The sequence below is a fragment of the Sciurus vulgaris genome (genome assembly GCF_902686455.1).
Source record: "Sciurus vulgaris genome assembly, chromosome: 1".
Taxonomy (NCBI): domain Eukaryota; kingdom Metazoa; phylum Chordata; class Mammalia; order Rodentia; family Sciuridae; genus Sciurus; species Sciurus vulgaris.
Genome location: NC_136461.1, coordinates 122679390 through 122705908, shown reverse-complemented (window position 1 = coordinate 122705908; position 26519 = coordinate 122679390). Strand labels below are relative to the sequence as shown.

The 26519-nt window shown below is 39.5% G+C and overlaps 1 protein-coding gene across 4 annotated transcripts; it reads left to right on the top strand.

The window, feature by feature from the left end:
* Positions 1-9: 9 nt before the first annotated feature.
* Positions 10-25405, top strand: CFAP126 (cilia and flagella associated protein 126). 4 transcript variants are annotated; one of them, XM_079108679.1, is made up of 7 exons: positions 15-297; positions 1059-1281; positions 22124-22316; positions 23552-23614; positions 23792-23872; positions 24289-24465; positions 25002-25405. In XM_079108679.1, the coding sequence occupies exons 3-7, from the start codon at positions 22269-22271 to the stop codon at positions 25224-25226; spliced, it is 594 nt and encodes a 197-aa protein (XP_078964805.1). In that variant the 5' UTR covers positions 15-297; positions 1059-1281; positions 22124-22268; the 3' UTR covers positions 25227-25405. The 4 variants fall into 4 exon arrangements, with proteins under 4 accessions (XP_078964807.1, XP_078964805.1, XP_078964804.1 ...); XM_079108678.1 differs by lacking the exon at positions 1059-1281; XM_079108680.1 differs by lacking the exons at positions 15-297; positions 1059-1281 and adding an exon at positions 9860-10691.
* The last annotated feature ends 1114 nt before the right edge of the window (positions 25406-26519 follow it).

The window sequence follows — 26519 nt, the reverse complement described above, 5'->3', positions numbered from 1 at the left end:
GGAAGTCCTGAGTCAGCGCGGGAAGGCTGGGCAGGGCTGACCTCATTTCCCGACAGTGCGGGCGGGATGACAGTCCGGGGTCCATGCCAGTGGAAGGGAAAAGGAGCAGAAAGCTGGATGTGGCGGCGCGGAAAGAAAGAGCAGGCCCAAACACACTGTCCCGGGAGTCCGTCGGGTCCAGGTCTTTCCCGGAAAGAACAGTGTGGAGCCATCGACTTGCGCACCCTGTTCTTCCACATGGGCGTGTTCCAGCAGAATTTGGTTCACTCCAGCTGCTCGGTCACCATCTTAACCGATGTAGGTGTTATTTATTTCACTTTATTTTTTTAATGTGGTGCTGAGGATCGAACCCAGTGCCTCACGTGTGTTAGGCAAGCGCTCTACCACTGAGCCCAGCCCCAGCCCCAGCCCCAGCCCCAGCCCCAGCCCCGTAGGTGGTATTTTAAAGAGTTCTGTTAACATATCAACCAGGGAAATGGAGTTTCATAGTTCAGCAGTTCTTTTTCATGGCTTTTGGAGTCTTCAATTTGCTAATAAGCTCTTCACAATAACTAACGTTTGTTTTATATTTGTATCAGACTAATTTATAGTATCATTTAATCCTTTTGATCTTATGAAATAACGAAATGTTACAGATGAAGAAATAAGTTGGAGAGATCTCCTTGATATACCATTCTGTTAATTGATTGAGCAAGATTCAATCTCTGGCTTATTTTTGTTGTTATGCCAGAGATTAATCCCAGAGCTTTCTACATGCCAGGCAAGCAATTTACCAATGAGATAGACCCCCAGTCAAACCCTGATCGTTCATTTATATTGATTGTCCACATATCTTTTATATTAGGGCATTACTTAAAACCAGTCCTAAAAACAGTACTTCATCTTAGAGAGGGCAACGTCTAATAAGGAATGGCGATCCCTCACCCTACCTTAGAAGGAATGTGTCTGACTTCTGCCCTCACCCACAACAGGTGAGGCAGTGAGAAAACTGCAGGATGAGGTTGCCATCAACGCTTCTCCTGTCTTAAACACAGCTACTCACTTCTGTACCTTTGCAGGTACTTCTGAATGTTCCAGTAAAACCCTGAAGTTGGGGTCAGTGCTGGAAGGAGCATCAGCTGGGGATAGGAGGGACAAAGAGAACAGGGGGGCTTTGTTGTCCAGACTGACCTCAAACTCCGGGACTCTAGTGATCTTCCTGCCTCAGCCTCCCAAGTAACTGGGACTACAGTCCTGCACTGGGGCACCTGGCTTAAACCTTACATTTAGGAAATGCATGTGGTATGTAATACCTTGTAACAACTCTCTTGAAAAATACCATCAGCCATAGGGTGGATTTACCTGAGTCACAGGAAAGCAGGGAGCTGAAACCCCAAACCTCAAATCTTGTGTTTTGAGGAAAGAAAATTTAAAGTCAAACACCAAAAGTCAAGAGAACTTTATTAGAGATGAAAGTGAGGTGAAAATAAAGAAAAAGAAAAGTGAGGCTTAAGCAAAAAGCACTCTCAAGGGAGACAGTGGACTGTCTCCAGTCAGAGAACAACAAAGGAGACAGTGCTGAGGCAGGAGTATCACAAGTTCAAGGATAGCCTCAACAACTTAGCAGGACCCTATCTCAAAATAAAAAATAAACAAACAATTTAAAAAAGGACTGAGGAGGTAGAGCTCAGTGGTAAAGTGTCTCTGGGTTCAATTCCTAGAATGAAAAAAAAAAACCTTCAGCCTCAAAGTTTTCAGCCCTATCTCATTCTATTGGTCAAAACAGTTCACAGGACCAACCTAGATTCAAAAAGAGGAAAAACAGGCAGTCTCTTGAAGGATAATTATCCACATCACATTGCAAGGGAGTTTTGGGGATGAGAGAAATATCTTTAGAGACACAGTCACCACTACTATTAAGAAGAAACTACTAGGCAGGGTGGCATAAATCTCTAATTCCAGCTAATTAGGAGGCTGAGGCTGGAGGATCACAAGTTTAAGGCCAACCTGAGCAAATTAGCAAGACCTTGTCTCAAAATAAAAAGGGCTGGGGATGTGTCTCAATGAAGGAGTAAAATAAAAAAGAAGAAACTAATATATTTTTAATTGGGCAGTTAAAATTTCCCACATTTTTCTGCCTAGTACGTTCCAGGATTTGGGATCAATCCTCAGCACCAAAAATAAAATAAAATTTCCCCCATTTCTTCCTATCTTGTAGGACAGATACTTAAGAACAAGGTTAGATCAGTATGCTGACATTAGGTCAGTTATGAAATATCACTCCCTGCCCCACCCATATATCTTATAATAATAAACTTCTGCATGCCAAAATACTGGTCTGGCCTGGCACACGCCGATAATCCCAGAGGCTGGGGAGGCTGAGGTAGGAAGATGACAAGTTCAAAGCCAGCCTCAACAATTTAGCAACATCCTGTCTCAAAATAAAAAATAAAAAGGACTGGGAATGTGGCTTAGTGGTTAAGTGCTCCTGGGTTCAATTCCAGGTTTAAAAAATAAATAAATAAAAAGGGTCTGAACTAGATAGTCTTAGTTTTTTGGTTTTTTCTTTTTTGTTTTTGGTATTGGCACTGAACCCAGAGGGGATTTACCACTGAGCCATGATGTCCCCAGCCCTTTGTATTTTTCATTTTGAGACAAGTTGCCAAAGCTGACCTTAGACTTGCGATCCTCCTGCCTCAGCCTCCATGTCACTGGGATTACAGGCTTGCATCACCACCTCCAGCAAGAGTCTTACTCTTAATAAATTAAATTGAAGAACAAATTGGATGAGGATGGGAAATTAGGAAAATAAATTTTGGCTGGGCATTGTGGAGAATGCCTGTAATCCCAGCGATGGGGGAGGCTGAGGCAGGAGAGTTGCAATTCAAACCAGCCTCAGCAATTTAGCAAGACCCTGTGTCAAAATAAAAAGGGCTGCGGACTTAGCTCAGTGGTAAAGCATCCCTGGGTTCAATCCCCAGTACCAAAAAAAAAAAAAAAAAAAAATCTAGGATCCGAAGAAATGGCTCGTTTTGGATGGCACTTACCTAGCATGCGCAAGGGCTGCGGTTCAAATCCCCGGGGCCTCAGATGAGGAGAAAAAAAAAGAAAAAAATCTAGCCTGCTGAAATAAAACCATCAGTATATAAGACCAAATGTACAAAGATTTTTTTTTTATTGCAATATTGTGGTGGGAAAAAATAGAAATATGAATGTCCATTAATTATGCTGTATCTCTACTGTGGCATTCTAGGCATGTATTTTAAAAAGACTGAGATAACTATATAGTCATGTGGTTCTATGGGGGGGTGCATTTCTGTTTGGTTTTTTTTTTTTTTTGGCTACTGAATCTCTGAACCTATTTCCTGTGTTTAGAGGATATTCCTCCACCTTCTTTTTTTTTTTTTTTTTTTTTTAGTATTAAAACTGCTCAAGCAGCCAATTTTATTGGTATTTTATTACAAATAACCTAATGTTTTTACAGAAAGTCAATATTTGAGTAACTCATCATTTTGTCTTAAGGTTTTCAGTTTCTAAACTGGCATTATTTACATAAAAAATACTTTCAAAAATTAGAGCATAATAACTGTTAAAGTCATCAATTCATTTTGTGGAAGGTACAGATAACAAACACATCTTTGGAAATGCAATGCTCCTGCAAACAAACTCCCAACTCACAAACACAAGTCTCGGAAATCTTTTATTTATGACAGTTACACCCATTATAAGTGAAATTCAGTTCTTATCCTTTCATTAACACTGAGGGAAAAAGACAAAGCTATTGTTGAACCTCATTAAAATAAATCCAGAAACAACAAATCCACTCTAAAGGTTTCAAATTCTTTTAACTCCAAGGTAAACCCCACAGGTACTTTCGGGTTCCTTTTTCAGTTCTCCCTACATGTTTGACAATTCATCAAAAGCAGCAAGAACTTTTTCACTACTGTAGACAGAATCACTTAAAGGGTTACTTATCTTTCTCCAAGCATTAAAATGCTCTATTCCTCCACCTTCTTAGAGAATTGTTTTTCTCACCATAAAATTCCAGACACTGCTGAGAATGGCAATGCAATCCTGTAATTCCAGCAACTCGGGAGACTGAGGCAGGAGGATGACAAGGAGGCCAGACTGGGCCATTTAGTGAGACCTTGTCTCAAAATTTAAAACATTTTTTTTTTAAAAAAGGGCTGGGTTCAGTGATAGAATGCCCCAGGTGGTTCAATCCTCAGTACTGAGAAGAAAAAGAAAAAAAAAAAAAGTCAGATGCTTGCTTCCCTTGTAGTTGGGAACTCTGCCGATTAGATGCACCAGTTCTACATCTTGAATTGGAAACAGGTGAAGAGGAGCAGTAATGAAATTATTGAATATATTCTGGTGAGAGTTATGGCAATAGGGACAGTTTCATCTAGTTTCTAGAGGTGGTAATGACAGTGACTCTAAAAGCAACATCAGATGACCAGAACCCACAACTGGCAACATAATTTGCAGGGCATGTTGCAAAATGAAAATGTGGGGCCCCTTGTTCCAGAATTATTGAGAATTTCAAGATGGTAATAGCAGGGTATTAAACCAAGAGCACTGCCCTTTCAAGAGAAAGGTTCTGAGTGAATGCACAGGTCATATGCCCATAAAGCCAAACATGACTACCAGCAAGTCAGACATGAAAGCCACAGTGGCTGTACCCAGTGGCAACAGCCATTCAGGTACCAGTTCTGGATTGTTAGAAATAATTTAAAATCCAAGTCTGATCCTCTATCCAAAACTTGTATGAACTATTCTGTATTCTTTAAGTTTTCTGCTTAGTTAGCCAGAGTTGGTTCACATAGCATAGAACTAAGTACTCTGACAACTCAGTGATACATTAAATGAAAACAGCAAGTTGCAGAATAATGTGGGTAGTATAAGAGAAAAGGGTTGCTGGACACCATAGTGCACACCTGTGATCCCAGCAATTCAGGAGGCTAAGACAAGAGAATCACAAGTTCAACGCTAGAGAGAGAGAGAAGAAGAAGGGGGGGGGGGGAGGCAGGGGAGGAAGGAAGGGAGGGAGGGAGGGAGGGAGGGAGGAAGGAAGGAAGGAAGGAAGAGGGCTGGGGATGTAGCTCAGTCAGTAGAGTGCTTGCCTCTGCCTCTTGAGCACAAGGCCCTGGGCTCAATCCGGAGCATCACCCCCCCCCCACCAAAAAAAAAAAAAAAAAAAAAATAGGGAATCAAATGCCTGTTCAGGATAAAAACTTCCTGAGTCTGCTTTGTAGCTAGATATGGCTGTGTGGTTACATTCAGGCCAATGAAATGTAAGTGATATCTTTGTGTGATAGCTTCTGGGATCATTTGTTTTAAAAACCTGCTGTGTACCCAAACACTGCTGGTATCTTGGATTATGAGGATCAGGGATGGAGGAGTGAGCTGGTAGGAGCCTAAGATCCTAACAGGATTTCAAGCAGCTAAGACATCTAAATAACCCTGGACTTTACACCCTTGGACTTTTACATGGGAGCAAAACAACTTTTTTGGAGAGTGGGTAATGGGGATTGAACTTAAGGGCTGAGCCACATCCCCAGCCCTATTTTGTATTTTATTTAGAGACAGGGTCTCATTGAGTTGCTTAGTGCCTCGCTCTTGCTGAAGCTGGCTTTGAACTCACGATCCTCCTGCCTCAGTCTCCCAAACCACTGGGATTACAGGCATGCACCACCGCACCCGGCCCTTCGGTTTGTTTTTAAGTCACTCTTAATTTTGGTTTTCATGTCATTTGCAGTTAAATCTACTCTTACTGGAATAGTCTTTTGTCTATGGACAATAAGATTAAGGTGGTGTGTGTGTATATATGTATGTAAATATATGTTTCTTTGTACATCTCTGTATTGTTTGTTTACTAGAATGAGAATGTATTTAAACCTTAAACATGTAATGCCATCTACTAGGGGGATTGAGGCAGGAGGATTGCAAATTGAAGGCCAGCCTGGGAATCTTAACCAGACCCCATCTCAAAATAAAAACAAAAAGAACTGGATATAGCTCAATTGTAGAAGGCCCCTGGATTCAATTCCCAGTACTGCCAAAATAAAAATAAAAAATCCTAAAACTGTGTCCAAAAGACCTAGATTCTAATTCTGGCTTCCAATATTAACTGGTTATATCCTTCAACAAATTGTTAGGTTTCTCAGTATCTCAATTTTTAAGATTTTTCTTTTGGAGGGGGGGTACTGAGGATTGAACCCAAGAGTGCTTAACCACAGTCACATCCCCAAGCCTTTTTTTAAATTAATTTATTTTTTTATTTAGAGACAGGATCTCACTAATTGCTTATACCCTCACTAAGCTGCTGAGGCTGGCTTCAAACCTGTGATCCTCCTGCCACAGCCTCAAGAGCTTCTGGTATTACAGGCATGTGCCACTGTGCCAGCTTCAATTTTTAAGATTTTCTAGATGAGAAAAAATAGTTTTTTAAAAAAAGTTGTCTTTAGTGGTTGTTATGGTTTGCATGTGAGGTATCCCCCAATAGCTCATGTGTGAGACAATGCAAGAATGTTCAGAGGAGAAATGATTGGGTTGTGAGGGCCTTAACCCAATCAGTGAATCCCCTGATAGGGATTAACTGAGTGGTAACTGAAGTGGTAGAGTGTGGCTGGAGGAGGTGGGAATTGGGGGCATGGCTATGAGTTACATCATGTAAGCCACGTCCCTCTGCCACACTCCTCTACCATGATGTTTTGCCTCACCTCAAGCTCCACAGAATGGAGCCAGCCTTCTATGGACTAAGACCTCTGGAACTGTGAGCCCTCAAATACACTTTTCCTTCTCTAAATTTGTTTTGATTGGGTCTTTTAGTCACAGTAGCAAAAAAGCTGACTAAAATAGTGGTACAGGGAATTAATCCTAAGACCTTGCACATGGTAGGTAAGCACTCTACCACTAAGCTACATCCACAGCCCTTTTTCTTTTATTTTGAGACAGGGTCTTGATAAATTGCCCATGCTGACCTTGAACTTGCAATTCTCCTATCTCAGCCTCCCTAATAGCTGGGATTAACACGTGTGTACTACCCCACCGAGCCAAGCTCTTAAAGTAGTTTTTAAAGCCAGATAAAAGAAACACTACATATCATATGTAGAATCTTTCAAAATTTGGACTGAGAAAATTCCTTGAGAGAGTGCATGAAAAATCCAATGACTGAATAAATTGAGGAAATGCTGTTCAGCAATTATATCAACAATAGGAAATCAAACATCTGAGAATTTCCATAGGAAAGAAGCCTGTTTCACTTTGCTTATCCATCCAAATTAAATGAGGTTACAGATTTCAGGGTCTGGGCTCTCAGGAACAGGCCACTTTGGGAGTTTGGCACAATACTTGTGTTTGAAAACTGGTTCTGAAACTTACTGAGTGCTCTTAGAGAAATTTTTTAACGTTCTGTCCTATGCTTCAGTTTTCTCATTTGTAAAATGTATTAATATTCCTATCTTCCATCAGGTTACTAAAAAAATAAGTTACAACTCTTTGACCATATTTTGCTCAATGATGATGAGAGGAATAATGGATCCAGACTTTTTTGGATTTTATTAACACTGAATGATTTCTGACAAAAGAAAAAAAAATGGATTATTAGAGACAGGTGTGAATGATGATTGGCACAGATTGCATGCAGGGCTTCCCACCTGCCAGGAAGTGCTCTACCACTGAGCTACACCCCCAGTATGAGCGATTTATAAATATGAGAAGGAGGTATATAGAAGCTTGGAGAGAGGTGTTTCTCCTGGCACTTGATAAAATGAAACATGGGCACAGTGCTGCATGCCTGTAATTCTAGCCACTCTGGAGTCTGAGGCTGGAGAATTTCAAATTCAAGTTCATTTTGGGCAAATTAGCCAGACCCTGTCTCAAAATAAAAAATAAAAAAGGGCTGAGGATGTAGCTCAGCGGCAGTGTGCCCCTGTATTGAATCCCCAGTACCTCTAAATAAAATAGACAGATAGCATCTCATTCCAGCATTAATCACAGGTACTTTGTTTCATTACTCCTTGGCAATCCTCAGGTTCACATTTTTATCTCCAATTTTCCCCTCATAGTAAATAAAATGAACTATCTTAACCACTTTTTAACCATTCAGGGCTTGAAGTGCATTCAGTGTTTTGCACCTATCATCACCCCACTATCCATATCCAGAACTTTATCTTGCAAAACTAAAACTCTGTACCTATCTCCCCTCCTTCTACCCTCTGCCGCTATGATTCTGACTACTATAAGTACCCCATATAATGACTCAGGAGACCAACCTCAGCAACTTAGTTAGACACTCAGCAGCTTAGCAATACCCTGACTCAAAAATAAAAAGGAATGCCGTACACAGTGGTGTATGCCTGTAATCCCAGAGGCTCAGGAGGCTAAGGCAGGAAGATCACGAGTTCAAAACCAGCCTCAGCAAAAGCAAGGTGCTAAGCAACTCAGTGAGACCCTGTCTCTAAATAAAGATACAAAATAGGGCTGGAGATGGGGCTCAGTGGTCAAGTGCCCCTGAGGTCAATAACTGGTACCCCACTGAACTTAGGAGCTGGGACAAATGGCACACTCCTGTAATTCCAGTTGCTCTGTATGCTGAGGCAGGAGGATTGAAAGTTCCACGCCAGCCTCCACAACTTAGTGAGACATGTCTCAAAATTAAAAAAAAAAAAAAAAAAAAAAAAATTAAAAAGGACTGAGGACTGAGGATGTAGCTCAGTGTTAAAGCATCACTGGGTTCAATCCCCACTAACATCCATACGCACACACAACTAAGGAAACTAGAATCTCTTTTTTTTTTTTCTTTTTGGTACCAAAGACTGAACCCAGGGGTGCTTAACCCCTGAGTCACATTCCCAGCCCCTGTAAAAAAATTTTTATTAAAATCTTTTTTAGACTGCATTTTGATTCATTGTATACAAATGGGATACAACTTTTCATTTCTATGGTTGTACACAATGTAGATTCACATCATTCATGTAATCATACACATACATTGGGTAATACTGTCTGTTTTATTCTATTATCTTTCTGCCCCCCACTCCCTCCCACCCTTTTTTCCTCTACACCATCCAAAGTTCCTTCATTCTTCTCTTCCCCCCGCCACCTCCCCTCGTCATATATCATCATCCACTTATCAGAGAAAACATTTGGCTTTTGGTTTTTGGGGCTTGGCCTATTTCACTTAGCATATTTTCCAACTTCATCCATTTACCAGCAAATGCCATAATTTTATTCTCCTTTATGGCTGAGTAATATTCCATTGTGTATAGCTACCACAGTTTCTATATCCATTCATCAATTGAAGGGCAGCTAGGTTGGTTCCACAATCTAGCTATTGTGAATTGAGCTGCTATGAACATTGATGGGGCTGCATGACTGTGTATGCTGATATTAAGTCCTTTGGGTATAAACCGAGAAGTGGGATAGCTGGGTCAAATGATGGGTCCATTCCAAGTTTTCTGAGGAAATCTCCATACTGCTTTCCAGAGTGGCTGCACCAATTTGCAACTCCACCAGCAATGTATGAGTGTGCCTTTTCCCCCACATCCACATCAACACTTATTATTGCTTGTGTTTTTGATAATAGCCATTCTAATTGGAGTTAGATGAAATCTTAGGGTGGTTTTAATTTGCATTTCTCTAATTACTAGGGATGAGGAGCACTTTTTCATATATTTGCTGATCACTTCTTCTGTGAAGTGTCCGCCCAGTTCCTTAGCCCATTTATTGATTGGGTTCTTTGTATTTTGGGTGTAGTTTTTTAAGTTCTTTATAAACTTTGGAGATGAGTGCTTTGCCTGAAGTGTGTGTGGAAAAGATTTTCTCCCACTCTGTAGGCTCTCTTCTCACATTATTGATTGTTTCCTGTACTGAAAAAAAGCTTTTGTTTGAATCTATCCCATTTATTGATTCTTGCATTTATTTCTTGTGCCATGGGGGTCTTGTTAAGGAAGTCTGGTCCTAAGCCAATGTGATGGAGATTTGCAGTCCTTTTTATTTTTTATTTTGAGACAGGGTCTCGCTAAATTGCTGAAGTTGGCTTTGAACTTGGTATTCACCTGCCTCAGCTTCCCAAGACTCTGGGATTACAGGTGTGTGCCACTGTGCCTGGCTCCCAGAATGTTTTAGTATTCATTTATTGTTATATACCTATTAAAAACTGTAGTTTGGGAGGCTGCGGCAGGAGAATCCTAAGTTCAAAGCCAGTCTCAGCATTTTAGTGAGGCCCTAAGCAACTCAGTGAGACCCTGTCTCTAAATAAAATATAAAAAAGAGCTAAGGATGTGACTCAGTGGTTAAGCACCCCTGGGTTCAATATCTAGTACATGGAAAGAACTGTAGGGATGTTTAAGATATTTACTGAGGTGGCAACCAACAAATATTCTCTGTAGAGGGTAAGACCACAGGGTAATAGAGAATGGGAAGAAAATACAATTAGCAAATAGAGTAGATATTAGTTCTCCACTGAGTAATTTCCATTATGTGAGGCCACATGAGATCCAGGGTAGCCCAGGACAGCAGCACTCTCCCACCACACCCCAAGAGGCCACTTTCAATGTAGGTTAATTTCTGCCCCTACATACCAGGAACTGAAGAGGCTGTGCCAGTTCCTCTCCCACCCTATCCCCTCAGCCTTTGAGAAGACCCAGCTTTCATGCAACTGACCTCAATGTTCAGTAAGCCTGCAGGACAGTCCTGAGGGATGGGAGGTGAGCCTGGAATTTGTCCCCATTACACCATATCTGGCTCAAGACATGTCTCCGTCCCCTACTCATAATGGTTCCTCATTGGGGTTTCTCCATAAGGCAATGCTTTGTGGGGGAGCTGTTTCCCAGAGTGTTCATGATACCAGCATGCTCATCGCCTCTTTAAGGGAAGAGGTGGTAAGAATTACTCTTATCAGTAAGAATCTGAGATTCTGTTCCCAGTGTGAGTCGAATAACCCAAATCTTGGCTCTCAGAGCTTCTCATGTCTCTCATTTCCCCACTCCCTTGTGAAAGTGAAAACTCTGTCCTTGACTCCTTGCTATTCCATTGCTCAGTATTTTCCACCACATCCTCCTTCTCATGACACTAATACCTAGTGACTTAAGGAATATGGTGGTAGGAGACAATAGATAAAAGGATTTCTTTGTTGTGCAGGTATGGGGGTTCTAGTTGTAAAATGGTCCCTGTTAGAGGGAGACTTACTCTTAAAAAATTAAAAACTGGCTATGTAATCTCTGCCACTTGGAAGACTGAGGCAGGAAGATCATAAATGCAAGGGTAGCCTCAGCACTTGAGTGAGACTGTCTCAAATTAAAGAATAAAAAGGGCCGGACCCAATCCCCAGTACCAAAAAGATATTTGACATGTTGAGAGGAAGTAGAGGCAATAACTAATTTGTATAGCTTTTATAGTCAACTTTTTTTTTTTTTTTTTTTTTTTTTTTGGTGCTAGGGATTGAACCCAAAGGGCTTAACCACTGAGCTACATTCCCAGACCTTTTTGGTTTTTATTTTTTGAGACGGGTCTCGCTAGGTTGCTTAGGGTCTTGCTAAATTAGGTCTTGCTGAGGCTGGTCTCCAACTTGCTATCCCTCTGCCTCAGCCTCCCAAATGGCTAGAATTACAGGAGTGTGCAATTATACCTGGTTCAACTATCTCTTCTTTGAAATAGTTTTTGTCCTTAAAATAAAGACAATTCACTTGTTATTGTTTTTGTTTTAATTTCAGAAAATACTTTTTTTTTAATTTATTTTTTGGGTCTGGTGCTATGGAGCATGACTATAATTCCAGAGACTCAGGAGTATCACAAATCCCTCCTGAGCAATTATTGAGACCCTGTCTTAAAAACAAACTTAGGACTAGGGATATAGCTCTAGTTTAGTGGTAAAACATCCCTGGGTTCAATCCCCAGTACCAAAAAGAAATAAATAAATTTTAAAACCATAATTTTGTTTTATGATTAAGTAAAATATCTACATGGTTCCACAATTAACTCTGCAAAACAAGGTATATTCAAGAAGTTTATATTTCAGTCCTGTTCCTTCTACCTTGTTTCTTCTCATTGTAAAGGTAATCAATTTTAATGTTTTCATATTAAATCCATTTTATCTCCCTTTGTAGATAAATGCATACTATTTATATGTATACTGTTCATACATGTATGTATTCATATATTTTACTTCATCATTTAAGAGTATTTATTATGGTGGGGGCAGGGGTGCACATTTGTAATCCCAGCAATTTGGGAGGCTAAGGCAGGAGGATCAGAAGTTTGAGGCCAGTCACAGCAACTTAGCAAGGCCTTGTTTCAAAATAAAAAAATAAAACAAGCTGGTAATGTGGCTCAGTGGTAGAGTGCTTGCCTAGCATGCACAAGGCCCTGGAGCACTACTGAAAAAAAAAAAAAAAATGTATTTATCGATCACTCCACAGTAGCATATTTATTGTTTTTAAAAAAAAAAGAAAAAAAAACTTATCATAATTAGTTTATTTTTGCAGTACTGGGGATTGAATCCAGAGGCACATTGCCCCTGACCTATATTCCCAGTCCTTTTAATTTTATTTTTAGACAGAATCTCACTAAATTGCCAAGGCTAGCTTTGAACTTGGATTCTCCTGAGTCAACCTCCTGAGTGGCTGGGATTACAGACATGTGTCACCATGCCCAGATCCTCATAGCTTCCTACAGCTACAAAATACTCATTGTGTGGAAATACAAGATAACAGATTTTATTATTGACAGACATATGGGTTGTTTGCAGTCTGTAACTATTACAAATAATGCTTTGTTTAAAAACCTTCTGCATACTTCTTCTCATTTTTGCCAGAGTATCTTTAAGATAGATTACCAGAAGCGAGATTGCTTAATCAAAAGGCATCTCTAATTGATCTAGCCAGTTATTACCAAATTCCTTCCCTACCATGGAGATTGTGGCACTTTGCATTTCCACATTCAGCTTTTTTTTGATGCTAGGAATTGAACCCAGGGGCACTTAACTGATGAGTCACATTTCCCTCCCTTTTATTTTTTATTTTGGGATAAAGGCCTGCTAAATTGCTGAGGGTAGCTTGAACTTGTGCTCCTCCTGCCTCAACCTCCTGAGTAGCCAGGATTACAAATGTGTACATCACAGGCAACCTCTCAACATATTAATATCTGTTTTCTTACAGCCTGGCCAGCAGAGTATGTTATCAAAGTTTTGGATTTATGCTAATTTCATGGGTGAGATACGGTATCTCCATGTGGTTTTTTAAAAAATATTTTTAGCAGTAGATGAACACAATATCTTTATTTTTTTATGTGGTACTGAGAATCAAACCCAGTGTCTCACACATGTTGGGAAGGTGCTCTACCACTGAGCCACAACCCCAGCCTTCCATGTAGTTTTAATTTGATATTTTTTAACTTCTTTCCTTATTTACTGGGGATTGAACCAAGGGGTATTTTACCACTATGCTACATCTCCAGCCCTTTTTGTTTTTAAATTTTTGAGACAGGGTCTTGCTAAATTCCTTAAGCTGGCTTTGAACTTGTCATCCTCCTGCCTCAGCCTCCAGAGTAGCCAGGATTACAGGCAAGTACTACCATACCCAGCTCTTTTCAATTGTGGCAAAATAGTTTTTATATCTTCTTTTGATGCTTTTAATTTTTATTCATTTTTTTGGTACTGGGAATTGAACTCAGGGCATTTTACTACTGAGCTACATCCTGATCCTTTTTATTTATTGTTATTTATTTATTATTTTGACACAGGGTCTAAATTTCTAAGGTTCTCACTACATTGCTGAAGCTGGCCTTGAATTTACAATCCTCTTCTGTCAGCCTGCTGAGGTCATTGGCATTATAGGCATGTGCCATGGTACTGGCCTCTTTTGATGCTTTTAAATCAGAATTCTACTCTTCCAAAATTACAATGGCAACCTCTCCTTAAACTAAAAAAGAAAAAATTATAGTACCTTTTAGTCATTTACTTTTAGCCTTCCTGAATCTCTTCTCTTAGATGTTTTATAGTGCTGGGGACTGAATCCAGGAACTCATACACATGAGGCAAGCTCTCTTACACTGAGATATATATCCCACCCTAGATGTGTTGTTTTTAAAAAAATATAAATATAGCATAGTGTTGGATTTTGCTTTGTTAGTCAATATGAAAACATTTTCTTTTATTAACAAGAATGGTAAACCCATTTATATTTATTAGCATTATCAATATGTTTGACCTCAGATCTGCCTATTTTAAATACATCTTCAGTATTCAGGAAGAGTTTATATTTTTATTCCAATGGTTACCTTTATTTTAATACCTTTTTTTTTTTTTTTTTTTTTTTCCTGTGGTGCTGGGGATTGAACCCAGGGTCTTAGCATGTGAGGCAAGCACTCTACCAACTAAGCTATATCCCCAGCTCCCCCTGCCCCTTTGTACTGGGGATTGAACCTAGTAATTTTTTGTTTGTTTGTTTTTGTTTTGTACTGGCGATTGAACTTAACCACTGAGGTGCATCTTTAGACTTTTATTTTTTGAGACAGATTCTCATTAAGTTGTCCAGACTGGCCTGGAATTTGCAATCCTGCCTCAGCCTCCTGAGTGGCTGGGATTACAGTGTGTGCTACAATACTTTCATATAATAACACAAGTTCTCTTTTTGACTATTGCTTATATGAGCAATACTGAAATTATTTAGTAATCTCTTATTTTCCCTAGCACCTAACTTGAGGAAAAGATCTATTTACACTTAATTAATATCTTTATATGATAATCAAAAAATTTATTCTACGTCTCATATACTCTCCCTACTCATTGATAGTTGTACTATATTTACAGGATTGTCAAGAAATCTGGCAAAACAAGTAAATGCATATTAATGGCTTATTGGTATTACATTTCAGTACATAATAAAATAATAGCATCTATTTCTATATTTTTATGGCCACTCTGCATATTGTTAAAGCACATAGCCATTATAGATGTAATGTTTCCATCATAACAATCATTTATTTTTAGTTATGCAAGTAAACAAAAATTTAATTTTCACCAGTAGGGAGAGCCATTGCTGTCTCATCCATCATTTTGGTTGTTTAAAGCTTGTTCTCTAGATTCCTCAGAAAGGAATCGTTCTTACAAAGAATACTTTTGTGGCATATGGAGGCTAGAGGGAAATGTAACGGCAATCTCCATTAGAGGGAGCCTTAGTCTCAGAAAAGAAAAATGACTTAGCTATTTGACATCTATAGAGAAATTCTGAAACTATAGCTTTTATATTTATGACCATGCATTTCTTCAGAGCTCACCATATACGGAACTGTGTTTTCAGTTCCTATAAGGAAATCTACAAAAGCCAGTGTGTGAATAGTTCAAAATTGGACCAGCAGCTTGACTCAATGAGATCTTGTTAGCTTAGGGAAAGAGGCAAAAGCCAGGTCTCCAATCCAACCTCTATCACCACCTGCCCCAGTGAGGCAGCAGGCAGGGCTCCTTGGAGCTACTTGGAAGAAAACTTGGGAAGCTGATGGAATAATTAGAGACAATGATTCAGGAAGTCAAACTGTGAAATAGATGCCCAAGTCTTTACTAATAATTAATTACTCATTGTTTTTCTTGTTTTAAAATTTTCCAGGGGAAGAAAAATATAAGTTTAAGCTATTGACTTTTGGCTATATTAGAAAGCACTAAATAATGATAGTTATCTAAAACTTTTGAAAATTTGTATCATTAGACAAATTACCATATTTAATGCTTTTAGAATATAGGAAATAGTGTGAGATGAAAGCAAACAACTTGGAGATCTAATCAATCTAGAAAGCCTTCAAGAACTGCCACAGACCTTTGCATACATGGCCGAAGCGGGTAAAACCTCTGCAGAAGGCACTTTGGCAATCTCTATTAGTACAAACATACCTTTTGATTTACAATTTCTTTTTACAAACTTATGCTAAAGTGGGGCTGGGGAGATGGCTCAGTCGGGAGAGTGCTTGCCTTGTAAGCACAAGGCCCTGAGTTCGATCCCCAGCACCAAAAAAAAAAAAAAAAACAAAAAAACTTACGCTATAGCTATACTCACCCAAATGCAAAAGGACATATGAACAAAGTTACACATTGCCACACTGTTGTAACAGCAACTTTGGAAGAAACCTAAATGGATTAGATAAGTTATAGAACATCATCAGTGTATTACACATTTATAGCTATAATAAAAGAAGCTGTTTATTAAGATATAATGATATCCATGAGGCAGGAGGATCACAAGTTCAAAGTCAGCCTAAGAAACTTAGTGAGACTGTCTCAAAAAAACAAAAACAAAAAAAGATGTAATGATAACCATCCAAGCACAGTGGTATCACATCTGTAATCCCAGTGATTTGGGATGCTGAGGCAGAAGGATCGAAAATTCCAGGCTGGCATGGGCAACTTAGTGAGATCCTATCTCAAAAAATAAAAAGGAGCTGGGTAGGGTGGCACACACCTATAATCCCAGTGGCTCAGGAGGCTGAGGCAGGAGGATTGCAAGTTCCAAGTAAGCCTCAAGGGCTGGGGGTGTAGCTCAGTGGAAAAGTACCACTAGGTTCAATCCCCAGAACAACTGAAAAAGAGAGGCGGGGAGGGAAGAATCTGAAAGAATAAAAAGGTTGAGCAAATGCCTGCTTAGGATAAAAACTCTATTTCTAAGCCCAACAGTAAGGGCAAGTTAGACATGAGAGCTACGGTGGCTGTATCCAGTGGCAACCAAGTTCAAGTACCAGTTTTGGATTATTCAGGAATAATTTAAAATCCAAGTCTAAATTTACATCCCAAAATTGTACAAACTACCCTGTGCCATTTGTTTACTTATTTATTTATTTATGTATTTATTTATACATACTGGGGATTGAACCCAGGGGCACTTAACCACTGAGCCACATCTCTAGCCCTTTTTAATATTTTATTTAGAGATAGGGTCTTGATAAGTAGCTAAGTGCCTCGCTAAGTTGCTGAGGCTGGCTTTGAACTCACAATCCTCCTGCCTCAGCCTCCCAACTCACTGGGATTACAAACCTGCACCACTGTACCCAGCTCCCTGTGGCCTTTAATACGTTTCCTGCTTAATTTGCCAGAGTTGGTTCATATTGCTTATAACCGAGTACTCTGACAACCCAGTGATACATTAAATAAAAACAGTAAGTTGCAGTGTAATATGTATAAGACAAGACAAAAAAGAGAGGGGGAAAAAAAGAGGGGAAGAAAAGACTCACCAGTTCAAAGCAAAAGCAGGAAAAGTTTATCTTCTATGGTCTCTTGCCACTTTAATTGACCAGAATTCCTTTTCTTATTTTTTTTCTTCTTTGGTACCAGGGATTTAATGCAGGGGTGCTTTACCACTGAGCCGCGTCCCCAGTCCTTTTTATTTTTAAGACAGGGTCTCACTAAGTTGCCTAGAGTCTTGCTAAATTGCTGAGGCTGCCTCAAACTTGTGATGCTTCTGTGTTAGCCTCTCAAATCAATGGGATTACAGGTGTGCACCACCACACTCTTTTTGTTCTTTCCATTCTTTCACATTGTATTAATCAGACTCTCTTGGTACTGCTCAGTTTATCTCAAGACAGAGGTTCTCAGCTTGGGAGCAAATCCTGCTGGCTGGCTTGCAGAGAACTAATAATCACTGCAACAAAAAAGAGATAATGGCGAAAAGAAAATCTCCTTCTGATCATGTTCTACCTTCTAGAGGACTGTATTCTTTGAGTACTTCCTACCTTTGGAATATGTTAAAAATTCCTATAACTTTGTGATAAACTCCATTTTCTTTTTGAAGTGACCTGAACAGGTATTTCTCTCCCCCCCCCCACCCCCTTTATGGTACTGGGAATTGAATCCAGAGCACTTAACCGCTAAGCCACATCCCCGGCCCTTTTTACTTTTCCTTTTCAGACAGGGTCTCACCAAGTTGCTTAGGATCCCACTAAATTGCTAGGCTGGCTTTGAACTTGTGATCCTCCTGCTTCAGCCTCCCAAGTTTAATCTTTTCTATTTTTTTTTTTTTTTTTTTTTTCAATTTTAAGACAGGGTATCACTGAATTATTGAAGCTTGCTTGAACTGGATTCCTTGTGTATCAGCCTCCTAAGTTGCTGGGGTTATAGGCATGTGCCACTGCATCTAGCTCCTGAAAGGGTATTTCTTACTGGGCACTCTTTTTTTGGTGAGGGAGTGGAGTACCAGGGATTGAACCCAGGAGCACTTAATCACGGAGCCACATCCTCAGCCCTGTTTTGATTTTATTTAGAGACAGTGTCTCACTGAGTTGCTTAGCACCTTACTTTTGCTGAGACTGGCTTTGAAGTCAAGATCCTTCTGTCTGTCTCCTGAGCCACTGGAAATACAGTCATGTGCCACAGAGCCCGGCCTGGGCACTCTTAAGCCAATAATAGTGCTAAAATCATTGGACTACTCAATATGTATCAGACACTCTACTGGGTATGTTATATATATTTAATGCTCAAAACTAAGATTAACTTAATTTCACTTATAAAGGCACCAAGACTAAAAATGATTAACTTCCCAGGGTCTCACACTTAAGGCAGAGCCAGAATTTAACTCGGGTAATTTGACTCCAGGATTTATGCTGCTGGTCACCCTTACTTAAGTTCTGTTTATACACTGCCTATAGAGCCAAAGTAAACTTGCACTTCAATAGCAGATAATCTCAATTCAAATAAATGATTTCCTAATAGTCTAATTTCAGACATTAGAGAAACTAAGTGAATAATGAAAATATCTTGAAAGATATTTTGGGAGTGGAGTCTTCGTAAGCCCTTACCACTTTGAAAGAGTTGAATATGGTCCTAGTGACCTGAGGTCAACCAGTTCATGTTAAGAAAGGCTAAAATCAATACTATTTTATTAGAAGCTTAAATTTGCCTATTATGATTTTTATGACAATTTTCTAGTGTCTGTGAACTTTTAGCTGGAAGAATTCATATAGGGCCAAGCCAGGATTGTACCTTGGATTTTAGATTTAAAAGAGATAAATAACCTAAAATGGTCATGCCTCTTCCCAGAACAATGGGTTAGGGGATCCAGAAACAGATCCAAATATATTAAACAATATGATAAAAGTGACATTTCAAATCAGTGGGAAAAGATGGCTTATTCAATAAATGATGCCAAGAAAATCAGTTAGGGATCTAATACGTGACCTGTCTGTTCACTAAAACAAAGTCTAGTAGGAACAAAAACTAAATTACAAAAACTGAAACCATGAGCCACTTGTTCTTTAAATATTGAAATTTACAAAAAACTATTAGAATCATAAGGTCTAGAAGTGTAAAGAAGAGTAATAATTTGACTGCATATTGAAAGCATGGCTGGTGCATGCCCATAATCCCAGCCACTTGGAAGACTGAGGCAGGAGAACTGCAAATTTGAGGCCAGCCTTGGCAATTTTACTCAAACCTATCTCAAAATAAAAAGGATTGGGGAAGTAGCTCAGTGGTAGAATATCTGTAGCTTCAATCTCTAGTACCTGCCCCCCTCAAATAGCCTTAGCAAAAATAAATAAATAATTAAGTCCCAAAGGAAACAAAAGTAACAAACTGGGATAAATGTTTGCAACATATCTGGGAAAGGGCTAGTTTCCCTAATACATAAAGAGTTCAAACAGATTTATAACAATGATAGACAGTCCTATCACAAATGGCAAAAGACATGAAAGGGCATTTTTATAATTCCAGCAACTCAGAAAACTGAAACAAGACGATCACAAGTTTGAGGCCAGCATCAGTGGCTTGGGAGAATGAGGCAGGAGGATCTCAAGTTCAAAGAGAACCTGAGCAACTTAGTAAGGCCCAAAGCAACTTTTAGTGGGACCCTGTCTCAAAATAAAAATAAAAAGGGCTGGGGATGTGGCTCAGTGGTTAAGTGCCTCTGGGTTTAATCCCCAGTATCAAAAAACAAAACAATAACAACAAAAAAACCCGGAAAAGTAGTCACTTATATACGGTCAGTTGAACAAACTTAAGCAATGTCTTTGAGTGATAATTTTAATTACCTATTAATACTTTAAATGCACAAAGCTTTGACTTTGTAATGCACTTTTATAAATTAATCCTACAGATTATGTGTTCATAAAGATACATATGTATATATGACCTCAGAGATAGAGGTGTACATACAGATTTTCATTGCAGTAATGTCTGCAACAATAGATAACCTAACTGGTCACATGTATGGGTCTGAATAAAAGGTTGCATATCCCAAGCAGAATACTATACTGTCATGAAAAATAGCCCTCAAGATTTTCAAAAACAAATCACTTCAAACAATTTGTTCTCAAAATTGTTTGAATGCATAAAATATCTCTGAAAGAAGACATAAGAAAATATTGACAGTAACTGCCTCTAAGGAGCAAGACTGGGTATTGAAGTCAGATGAAAGTTTTTTTTCCCATCAAACATTTTCTTATAAACATGGAATTCTTCCCCCATTACTTTTTCAATTGAACAAAAACTAGTTAATTTTTAAAAATAAGAGCACAGAGGACATCCTATCTCAACATGTCCTGTGCTGCTTTAGACTCTGCAGAGTTCCCACTAGATACACGCTCCTGATAAAAATCATTATATCCCTATCAGAAAGGCAGGTGTAAACATACTAGCTGAAAACAAATTTCAAGAGAAACGATGCTTGCTTAACTAGCATTGTGACTTTTAGACTCAAAATGGATAGTCTAGAGCAGGTCTTTGGTCCTTAAATAACTCCCATCTCTTCCATCCTCTTGAGACTAATGAGAACCACAGGGACTAAGGACTCAAGTCCTCTTTCCAGACTTCACATTTCCAGCTGTCAACTGTCAGAGCCTATGAAACAAGAGCTTTTCTTACCTCCTCTAGAAGTGTGAGGAGCGTTCTTATACTTGTGTTGGTTGGGATGAGGGCTTTGGGGGAGAGATAAAGGAACTGACAATTAATTATCCCTTATCATGCTCCCCCTGCCTCAATTACTTATTTCTTTGGACAATTTTTTTTTTTTTTTCAATGCTGGGAGCAAACCCAGAGAGTCTTGTGTACATTAGGCAAGAGTTCTATCACTAAGGTATACCCCCAGTCTGGGGACCACTTATTTCTTAGTGTTTTTCTTTCGTCTTAACAGCTTCTATATAGACAACTGACAAAGCACAGTTCCCCTTCCTCATTAATTCTCCTAACAACCCAGCAGATGAGTATTTTGAAACCAATCCAGATGAGCCTCGGAGGGGCTCACTGCCTAGTCCTATGGACTTTCTCTCATTGTCCCTGCTCAGTCTCCCTGCACAAGGCTCCTTATCCTAGCCAATGCTAAGCATCTCTTAAGTTCTATGATTCTAGAGTGACAAAGGAGACAAGAGTCATTTAAGGACCACAGACAAGATGTAATTTTTCTTCTGGGAACAAATCTGAATTAGTCATTATTTTTAGACATTGTTCCATTGTTATTCAACCTGAAAAAATAAAAACAGGGGGCCCTATAAACAGTATCTCACCAGTATTGAGTACGCACTATGCTGTGACATTACCGAGACATATCATTTACTTTATCTCACCCAGTAAACCCAGGCCTTTTATCACCACAGTGAGTCAACAGATACTTAGTGAAGGGAAACCACCTGCTTAATGCCATATAGCTTCTGTGTTCCCATGTGGAACAAAGATCCAAACCCCAGTTTCTAGCTCTACAGTCTGTAGTGTGTATAATGAATGCCACACTGCCCAACAAACACAATTCTAGGGATTCCATGGTTTGTTAAAGTGTTTAAAGATACCAAAGACAACCTGGAAATTCTGGAAATTCTTTTTTTTTTTTTTTAGGATTTTAAAAAATTTGTTCTAATTGGTTATACATGACAGTAGAATGCAATTTCACATTGTACACAAATGAAGCATAACTTCTCATTTCTCTGGCTGTACGTGGCGCTGAGTAACACCAGTGGTGTAATCAAACATGGATATAGGGTAATAATGTCTGTCTCATTCCCACTCCAGCCCCCCCCCTCCCCTCTGCACAATCCAAAGTTCCTTCATTCTTCCCTACCCCACCCCCCACCCTCACCAGGAAGTTTGTAAGCAGGGGTCAGTCATGTTGGGGGGATGGGAGAGAAAGGACAGGGGGGTGGTGCGCCTGCTATTCAGCTAATTTTTTCATGTTTACAGTGCTTCACATCTCTAAAATGAAAATGAAACTAAGTTTGGGAGACAAAGGATGGGGGCAGTGTAAGCCAAAGAAGTAACAGGCATCCAACCCCTGCTGACTGGGAGGTAGTCCCAGAAGGTCTGCCTTCTGTGGTTGCCAGGCAACATGTGTAAACAGCACAGGATCATGGCCACTAACTACAGTGCCAATCAGGTAAGTTCTTTGTCCATTCTCTAACATTTCACTTTGCCTTTCCAATTCTATCTTTGAACTGGTTTCTCCCATAGGATTCTGATTTTTGAGTAGACAGCTGACAGTGGACTGATGGGAGGGTCCAAAGACAAGCAAATGGTGTCTCTGGGTTAAATTTATAAGATGAAAACCAGAGGGCAGAATTTTTTTTCTGTAAGAGGTCAGAGAGTAAATATTTTAGGCTTTGCTAGCCAACTAGCAAAGTGAAGGATATTATGTAGATACTTACATGAGAGAAAAGATTTCTCTATAAAATTATTAGCAAAATTCAAAACATAATAACAACATTTTTTTCTAACACAAACGAAAAGAGTGGAATTCTTTCAGGATGAAAAAATATTTTACTTAATTGGGATTCACAGTGTTCCCTTTTGGCAAATCAATTGCAAACATTTATCTAGTCGTTCTTACCTTTCAGGCTATCCAAATACAGGTAGTGTTGTAGATTTGGCCTATGAGCCATACTTCACCGACCCTTGGTCTAGACCAGCACTGCTCAATAAAAAGAGTGTGAGTCACAAATATAATTTCAAATTTTCTAGTAGCTACATGGAAATTAAAATTAATTTCAGTAATATAATTTAATCAATTTAAATCCAAAATATTATTTGAACATTTAATCAGTATTTTAAAAGTTATAATCAGATATTTTACTCTCTTTTATACTATGTCTTCAAAGTTCTTCATATTTATAAAAGCACCTTGATTTGAACTAGTCACATTTCAAGTGCTCAATAGCTATATATGGCAGGCCCTTAGTTTCAAAATCTAAAGAACTATGACTAATGCTGGACATGATGGTATATACCTGTAATCTCAGCAACTCAGGAAGCTGAGGCAGGAGGATCACAAGTTCAAGACCAGCCTTAGCAATTTAGTGAGGCCATAAGCAACATAGCAAGACCCTGTCTCAAAATAAAAAGGGTTGGGGATGTGGCTTAGTGGTAAAGCTCCTTCTGGGTTCAATACCTAGTACCGAAAAGAAAGAAAGGAAAAACAAAACAAAACAACAACAACAAAACAAAGAACTGGGCCTAGTCATCATTTCCTGAGCTTGGGGCTTTTTTTTAAAGTCATGCTGAGGATTGAACACAGGGCATCCTACATGTTAGGCAAGCCCTCTCCCACTGAGCCTATATTGCCAGCCCAAACTTGGAAACTTTGAGCCTTAAAAGAATTCTCATTTGTCTCTACAGTATGAAAAAGCTTTCTTACCTAAGTATCTGCAGAACTGGTCTCCTGCCAAACCAACAAAAGAGGTATACCATGTTTGTTATGGTTCTTTACATCATGCTCTCTATAATTCCATCACTCGACTCTTTTTAGTCTTCTCTAAACTTCCATGTCCTCCTCTCCCTAGACTCTAATTCTAGCTCCTCAGATACATCCTCCCTCTTTGTACTAATAAGCATTTCTCTCTTCCACCTCTACCCCAGAACATCTCTTCCCATGAAGGCTACACCCAGATTATCGCCAATGATCGTGGTCATCTATTGCCTTCAGTGCCCCGTTCCAAGGTGATACCCATCTCCATTCTTATCAAGAAAAGGTTAAAGAACTGAGGTATAGAACTGGGAGACGGCAGGCACTCTTTAGGAAATTAAAGTTCAATCTAATTCATGTTTTTAGTATGCCAAACTCCCAGTCAGCTTATCTGTATAAACAAAATGTCTTCAGGTGATGATACTTATGCTTGGGGAACTCTTGCACCACTTAGCTTAAGGATGCAGAATTCAAGATGACAGAGGGAAGATGTTGAAAAAAATTAATGTACCGTAAATGAGGGGGGAAGGAAGGGGAGAGAATATGCTTTCAGCCTTGTTTCATTACCAGGTACTCCCCAAGGAAAAAAGAATAGAGAGAAGACAAACAGGTTCTACCAATAGGAATTTACATGCATCGAGAAGCCCTGAAGAATCCCTTTTCCTTTTAGGCAAGTCCCTGGGGTACATTCATGGGTACCTGGCAAATGCCTTCGAAGATACCTCCTGCTCGGGTGACCTTGACTTCCCGAACAACTGCTGGTGCTGCCTCCCTCACTGAATGGATACAGAAAAATCCTGATTTACTCAAGGCCTCTAATGGGCTGTGTCCTGAAATCTTAGGCAAGGTATCTATTCTTCCTATCTAACCTGAAACCCCATCATCTCCATTGCTTTTCAACCTCAAAAAATGTCTATTGTTATGCCACCACTGTCCCAGCAGGGGGAACCTCTAACCATTCTATCTTATCTAGTCCCTAATCACTTTCTGCAGCCTGAGGGGATGAACTATGAATTTACCACCAGCCTCTCACCATAACAGAAAATAATCTAATCTCAAGGAGAGATTAGGAGAACCAAATTTTTATTTGAAATTTGCCAAGCATGGTGGTGCAGCTACTGGGGAAGCTGAGACAGGAGGATTGCAGTTGAAAGCCTGTCTGGGCAATTTAGCAAGACTGTCTCAAAACAAAAAATAAAAAGAACTGGGGATGTAGCTCAGTGGTAAACCATCCCTGGGTTTCATTCCTAGTGCAAGCGCGCGCACACACACACAATCAGAAACCCAACCTTCTGTAAGGGAATAAGGGAATTAGAATTCTGAGGTGGATTGGAAATATTCTGGGCCTTACCAGAAACATGTCTGTTCTATTCTCCTTGACAGCCCCATGATCCAGATAGTCAGAAGAAACTCAGGAAGAAGTCTATCACAAAGACCGTACAAGCAGCACCAAGCCCGACTATAATTCCAAACTTTACAGCTACCAATCCCAATTCCCCAGATCAACCCCAAAGCTCACACCCCTCTGCAGGTCATACTCCAGGTCCCCAAAGCCCAGTTAACTCTCTTAAGAGCCCAACTAGAAGTGCAAGTGTGCTGGAACACTGAGAGATAGCTGAGATACATAAATGCAAACTTGAAACTTCAAATCGGACATAGTGTTCACATTTAGAACACCTGCCTAGAGATTAAGTAACCAAAAATCCCTAATCAGAAATGTGGAACAGAGAAATCTGAGATAGGAATAAACGCAAATTTGGACAATAAATATTGGTTTGTTCAATCTGGATTTTCTTTCTTTTTTTCTTTCTTGTGGTGCTAGGGATTGAGTCCAGGGCCTCTCATATGCTAGGCAAGCCCTCTGCATCCCTGGGCCCTATGGTTGCCTCTTGTAACCCATAATGAGGGTAAAGAAAAAAAATTTTACAGTGGTTTAGGGTACAACACATTTCTAAAAGACTGAGTTAGACTCCAGAAATGGCCAAAATAAAATTGGTTTAATTATAGCAAAAGGGCAGAACCTCAAAGAATCCACTCTTCCCCTTCATTTTTCATTCTACTTCAAAATCTGAAGTAGAATCTGTATATGTGTATGTTTGAAGATGGTGGCAAGAAAAGATATGGAGGGGTATATCCCAGTGGCACAGTGCTCACCTAACATGTGTGAGGCCCTGGATTCAGCAGCATGAGAAAAACAAAAAAGGGTACAGAAATCCAAAGTAGAAGACATTATCCTTATCTAAGCAAAATTATACATTGTTTAGAAACTGAAGATATGGAAATTAGAAGACACAAGAAAAATAAAGTGAGATAGTAAGTAGAAATTCATAATGCCCTGCTACTTGACTCCTCCTTAAATCAAATGGACCAGTGACAAGCCACCAAAAAATTTAAGAAATAGAGGCTGGAGATGTTGCTCAGTAGTAGAACACTTGCCTGGCTTGTCCAAGGCCATGGGTTCTATTCCCAGTATTGCAAAACAAAAGTCAAGAAGCCTCTTACTCATTTTGCAGCTTCCAACATGCTGATCATTAACCCTTTTTTGCATCTCCCGTGCTGTTAAATTTAATGCCCTTGCCAATCCTACCCGAGTTCCAATGCCAAATCATTCCTTCATGAATACTTGTACCTCATTCAAAGGACAAAGTACAGGGACCTAGTTTAAGCTGGAAGAAGGCTGCAAGACTTCCCAGAACAAGGTTAGAAAAAAGGGGACATGATCAAAGACTGGGAACTGGGACAAACACTATTAAGGTAATAGTTTCCACTGTCTTAAGTAAGATCTTCCTATCCAATGGACACCAGCTAGAGTTACTCCTCTCCTACCTACAGGTTTAACTAGTTGAACAACAACTGAAAGTGACAAGCCATTTCTTTCCAGAGAGTGACAAAAGCTTGTAA

Coding starts and splice junctions, on each gene's coding strand:
- CFAP126 (XM_079108678.1), top strand. CDS start 22,269: ATGTGTAAACAGCACAGGATCATGGCCACTAACTACAGTGCCAATCAG. Junction 23,615..23,791: donor CTGCCAAACCAACAAAAGAG/GTATACCATGTT, acceptor CCTCTACCCCAG/AACATCTCTTCCCATGAAGG. Junction 24,466..25,001: donor GTCCTGAAATCTTAGGCAAG/GTATCTATTCTT, acceptor TCTCCTTGACAG/CCCCATGATCCAGATAGTCA.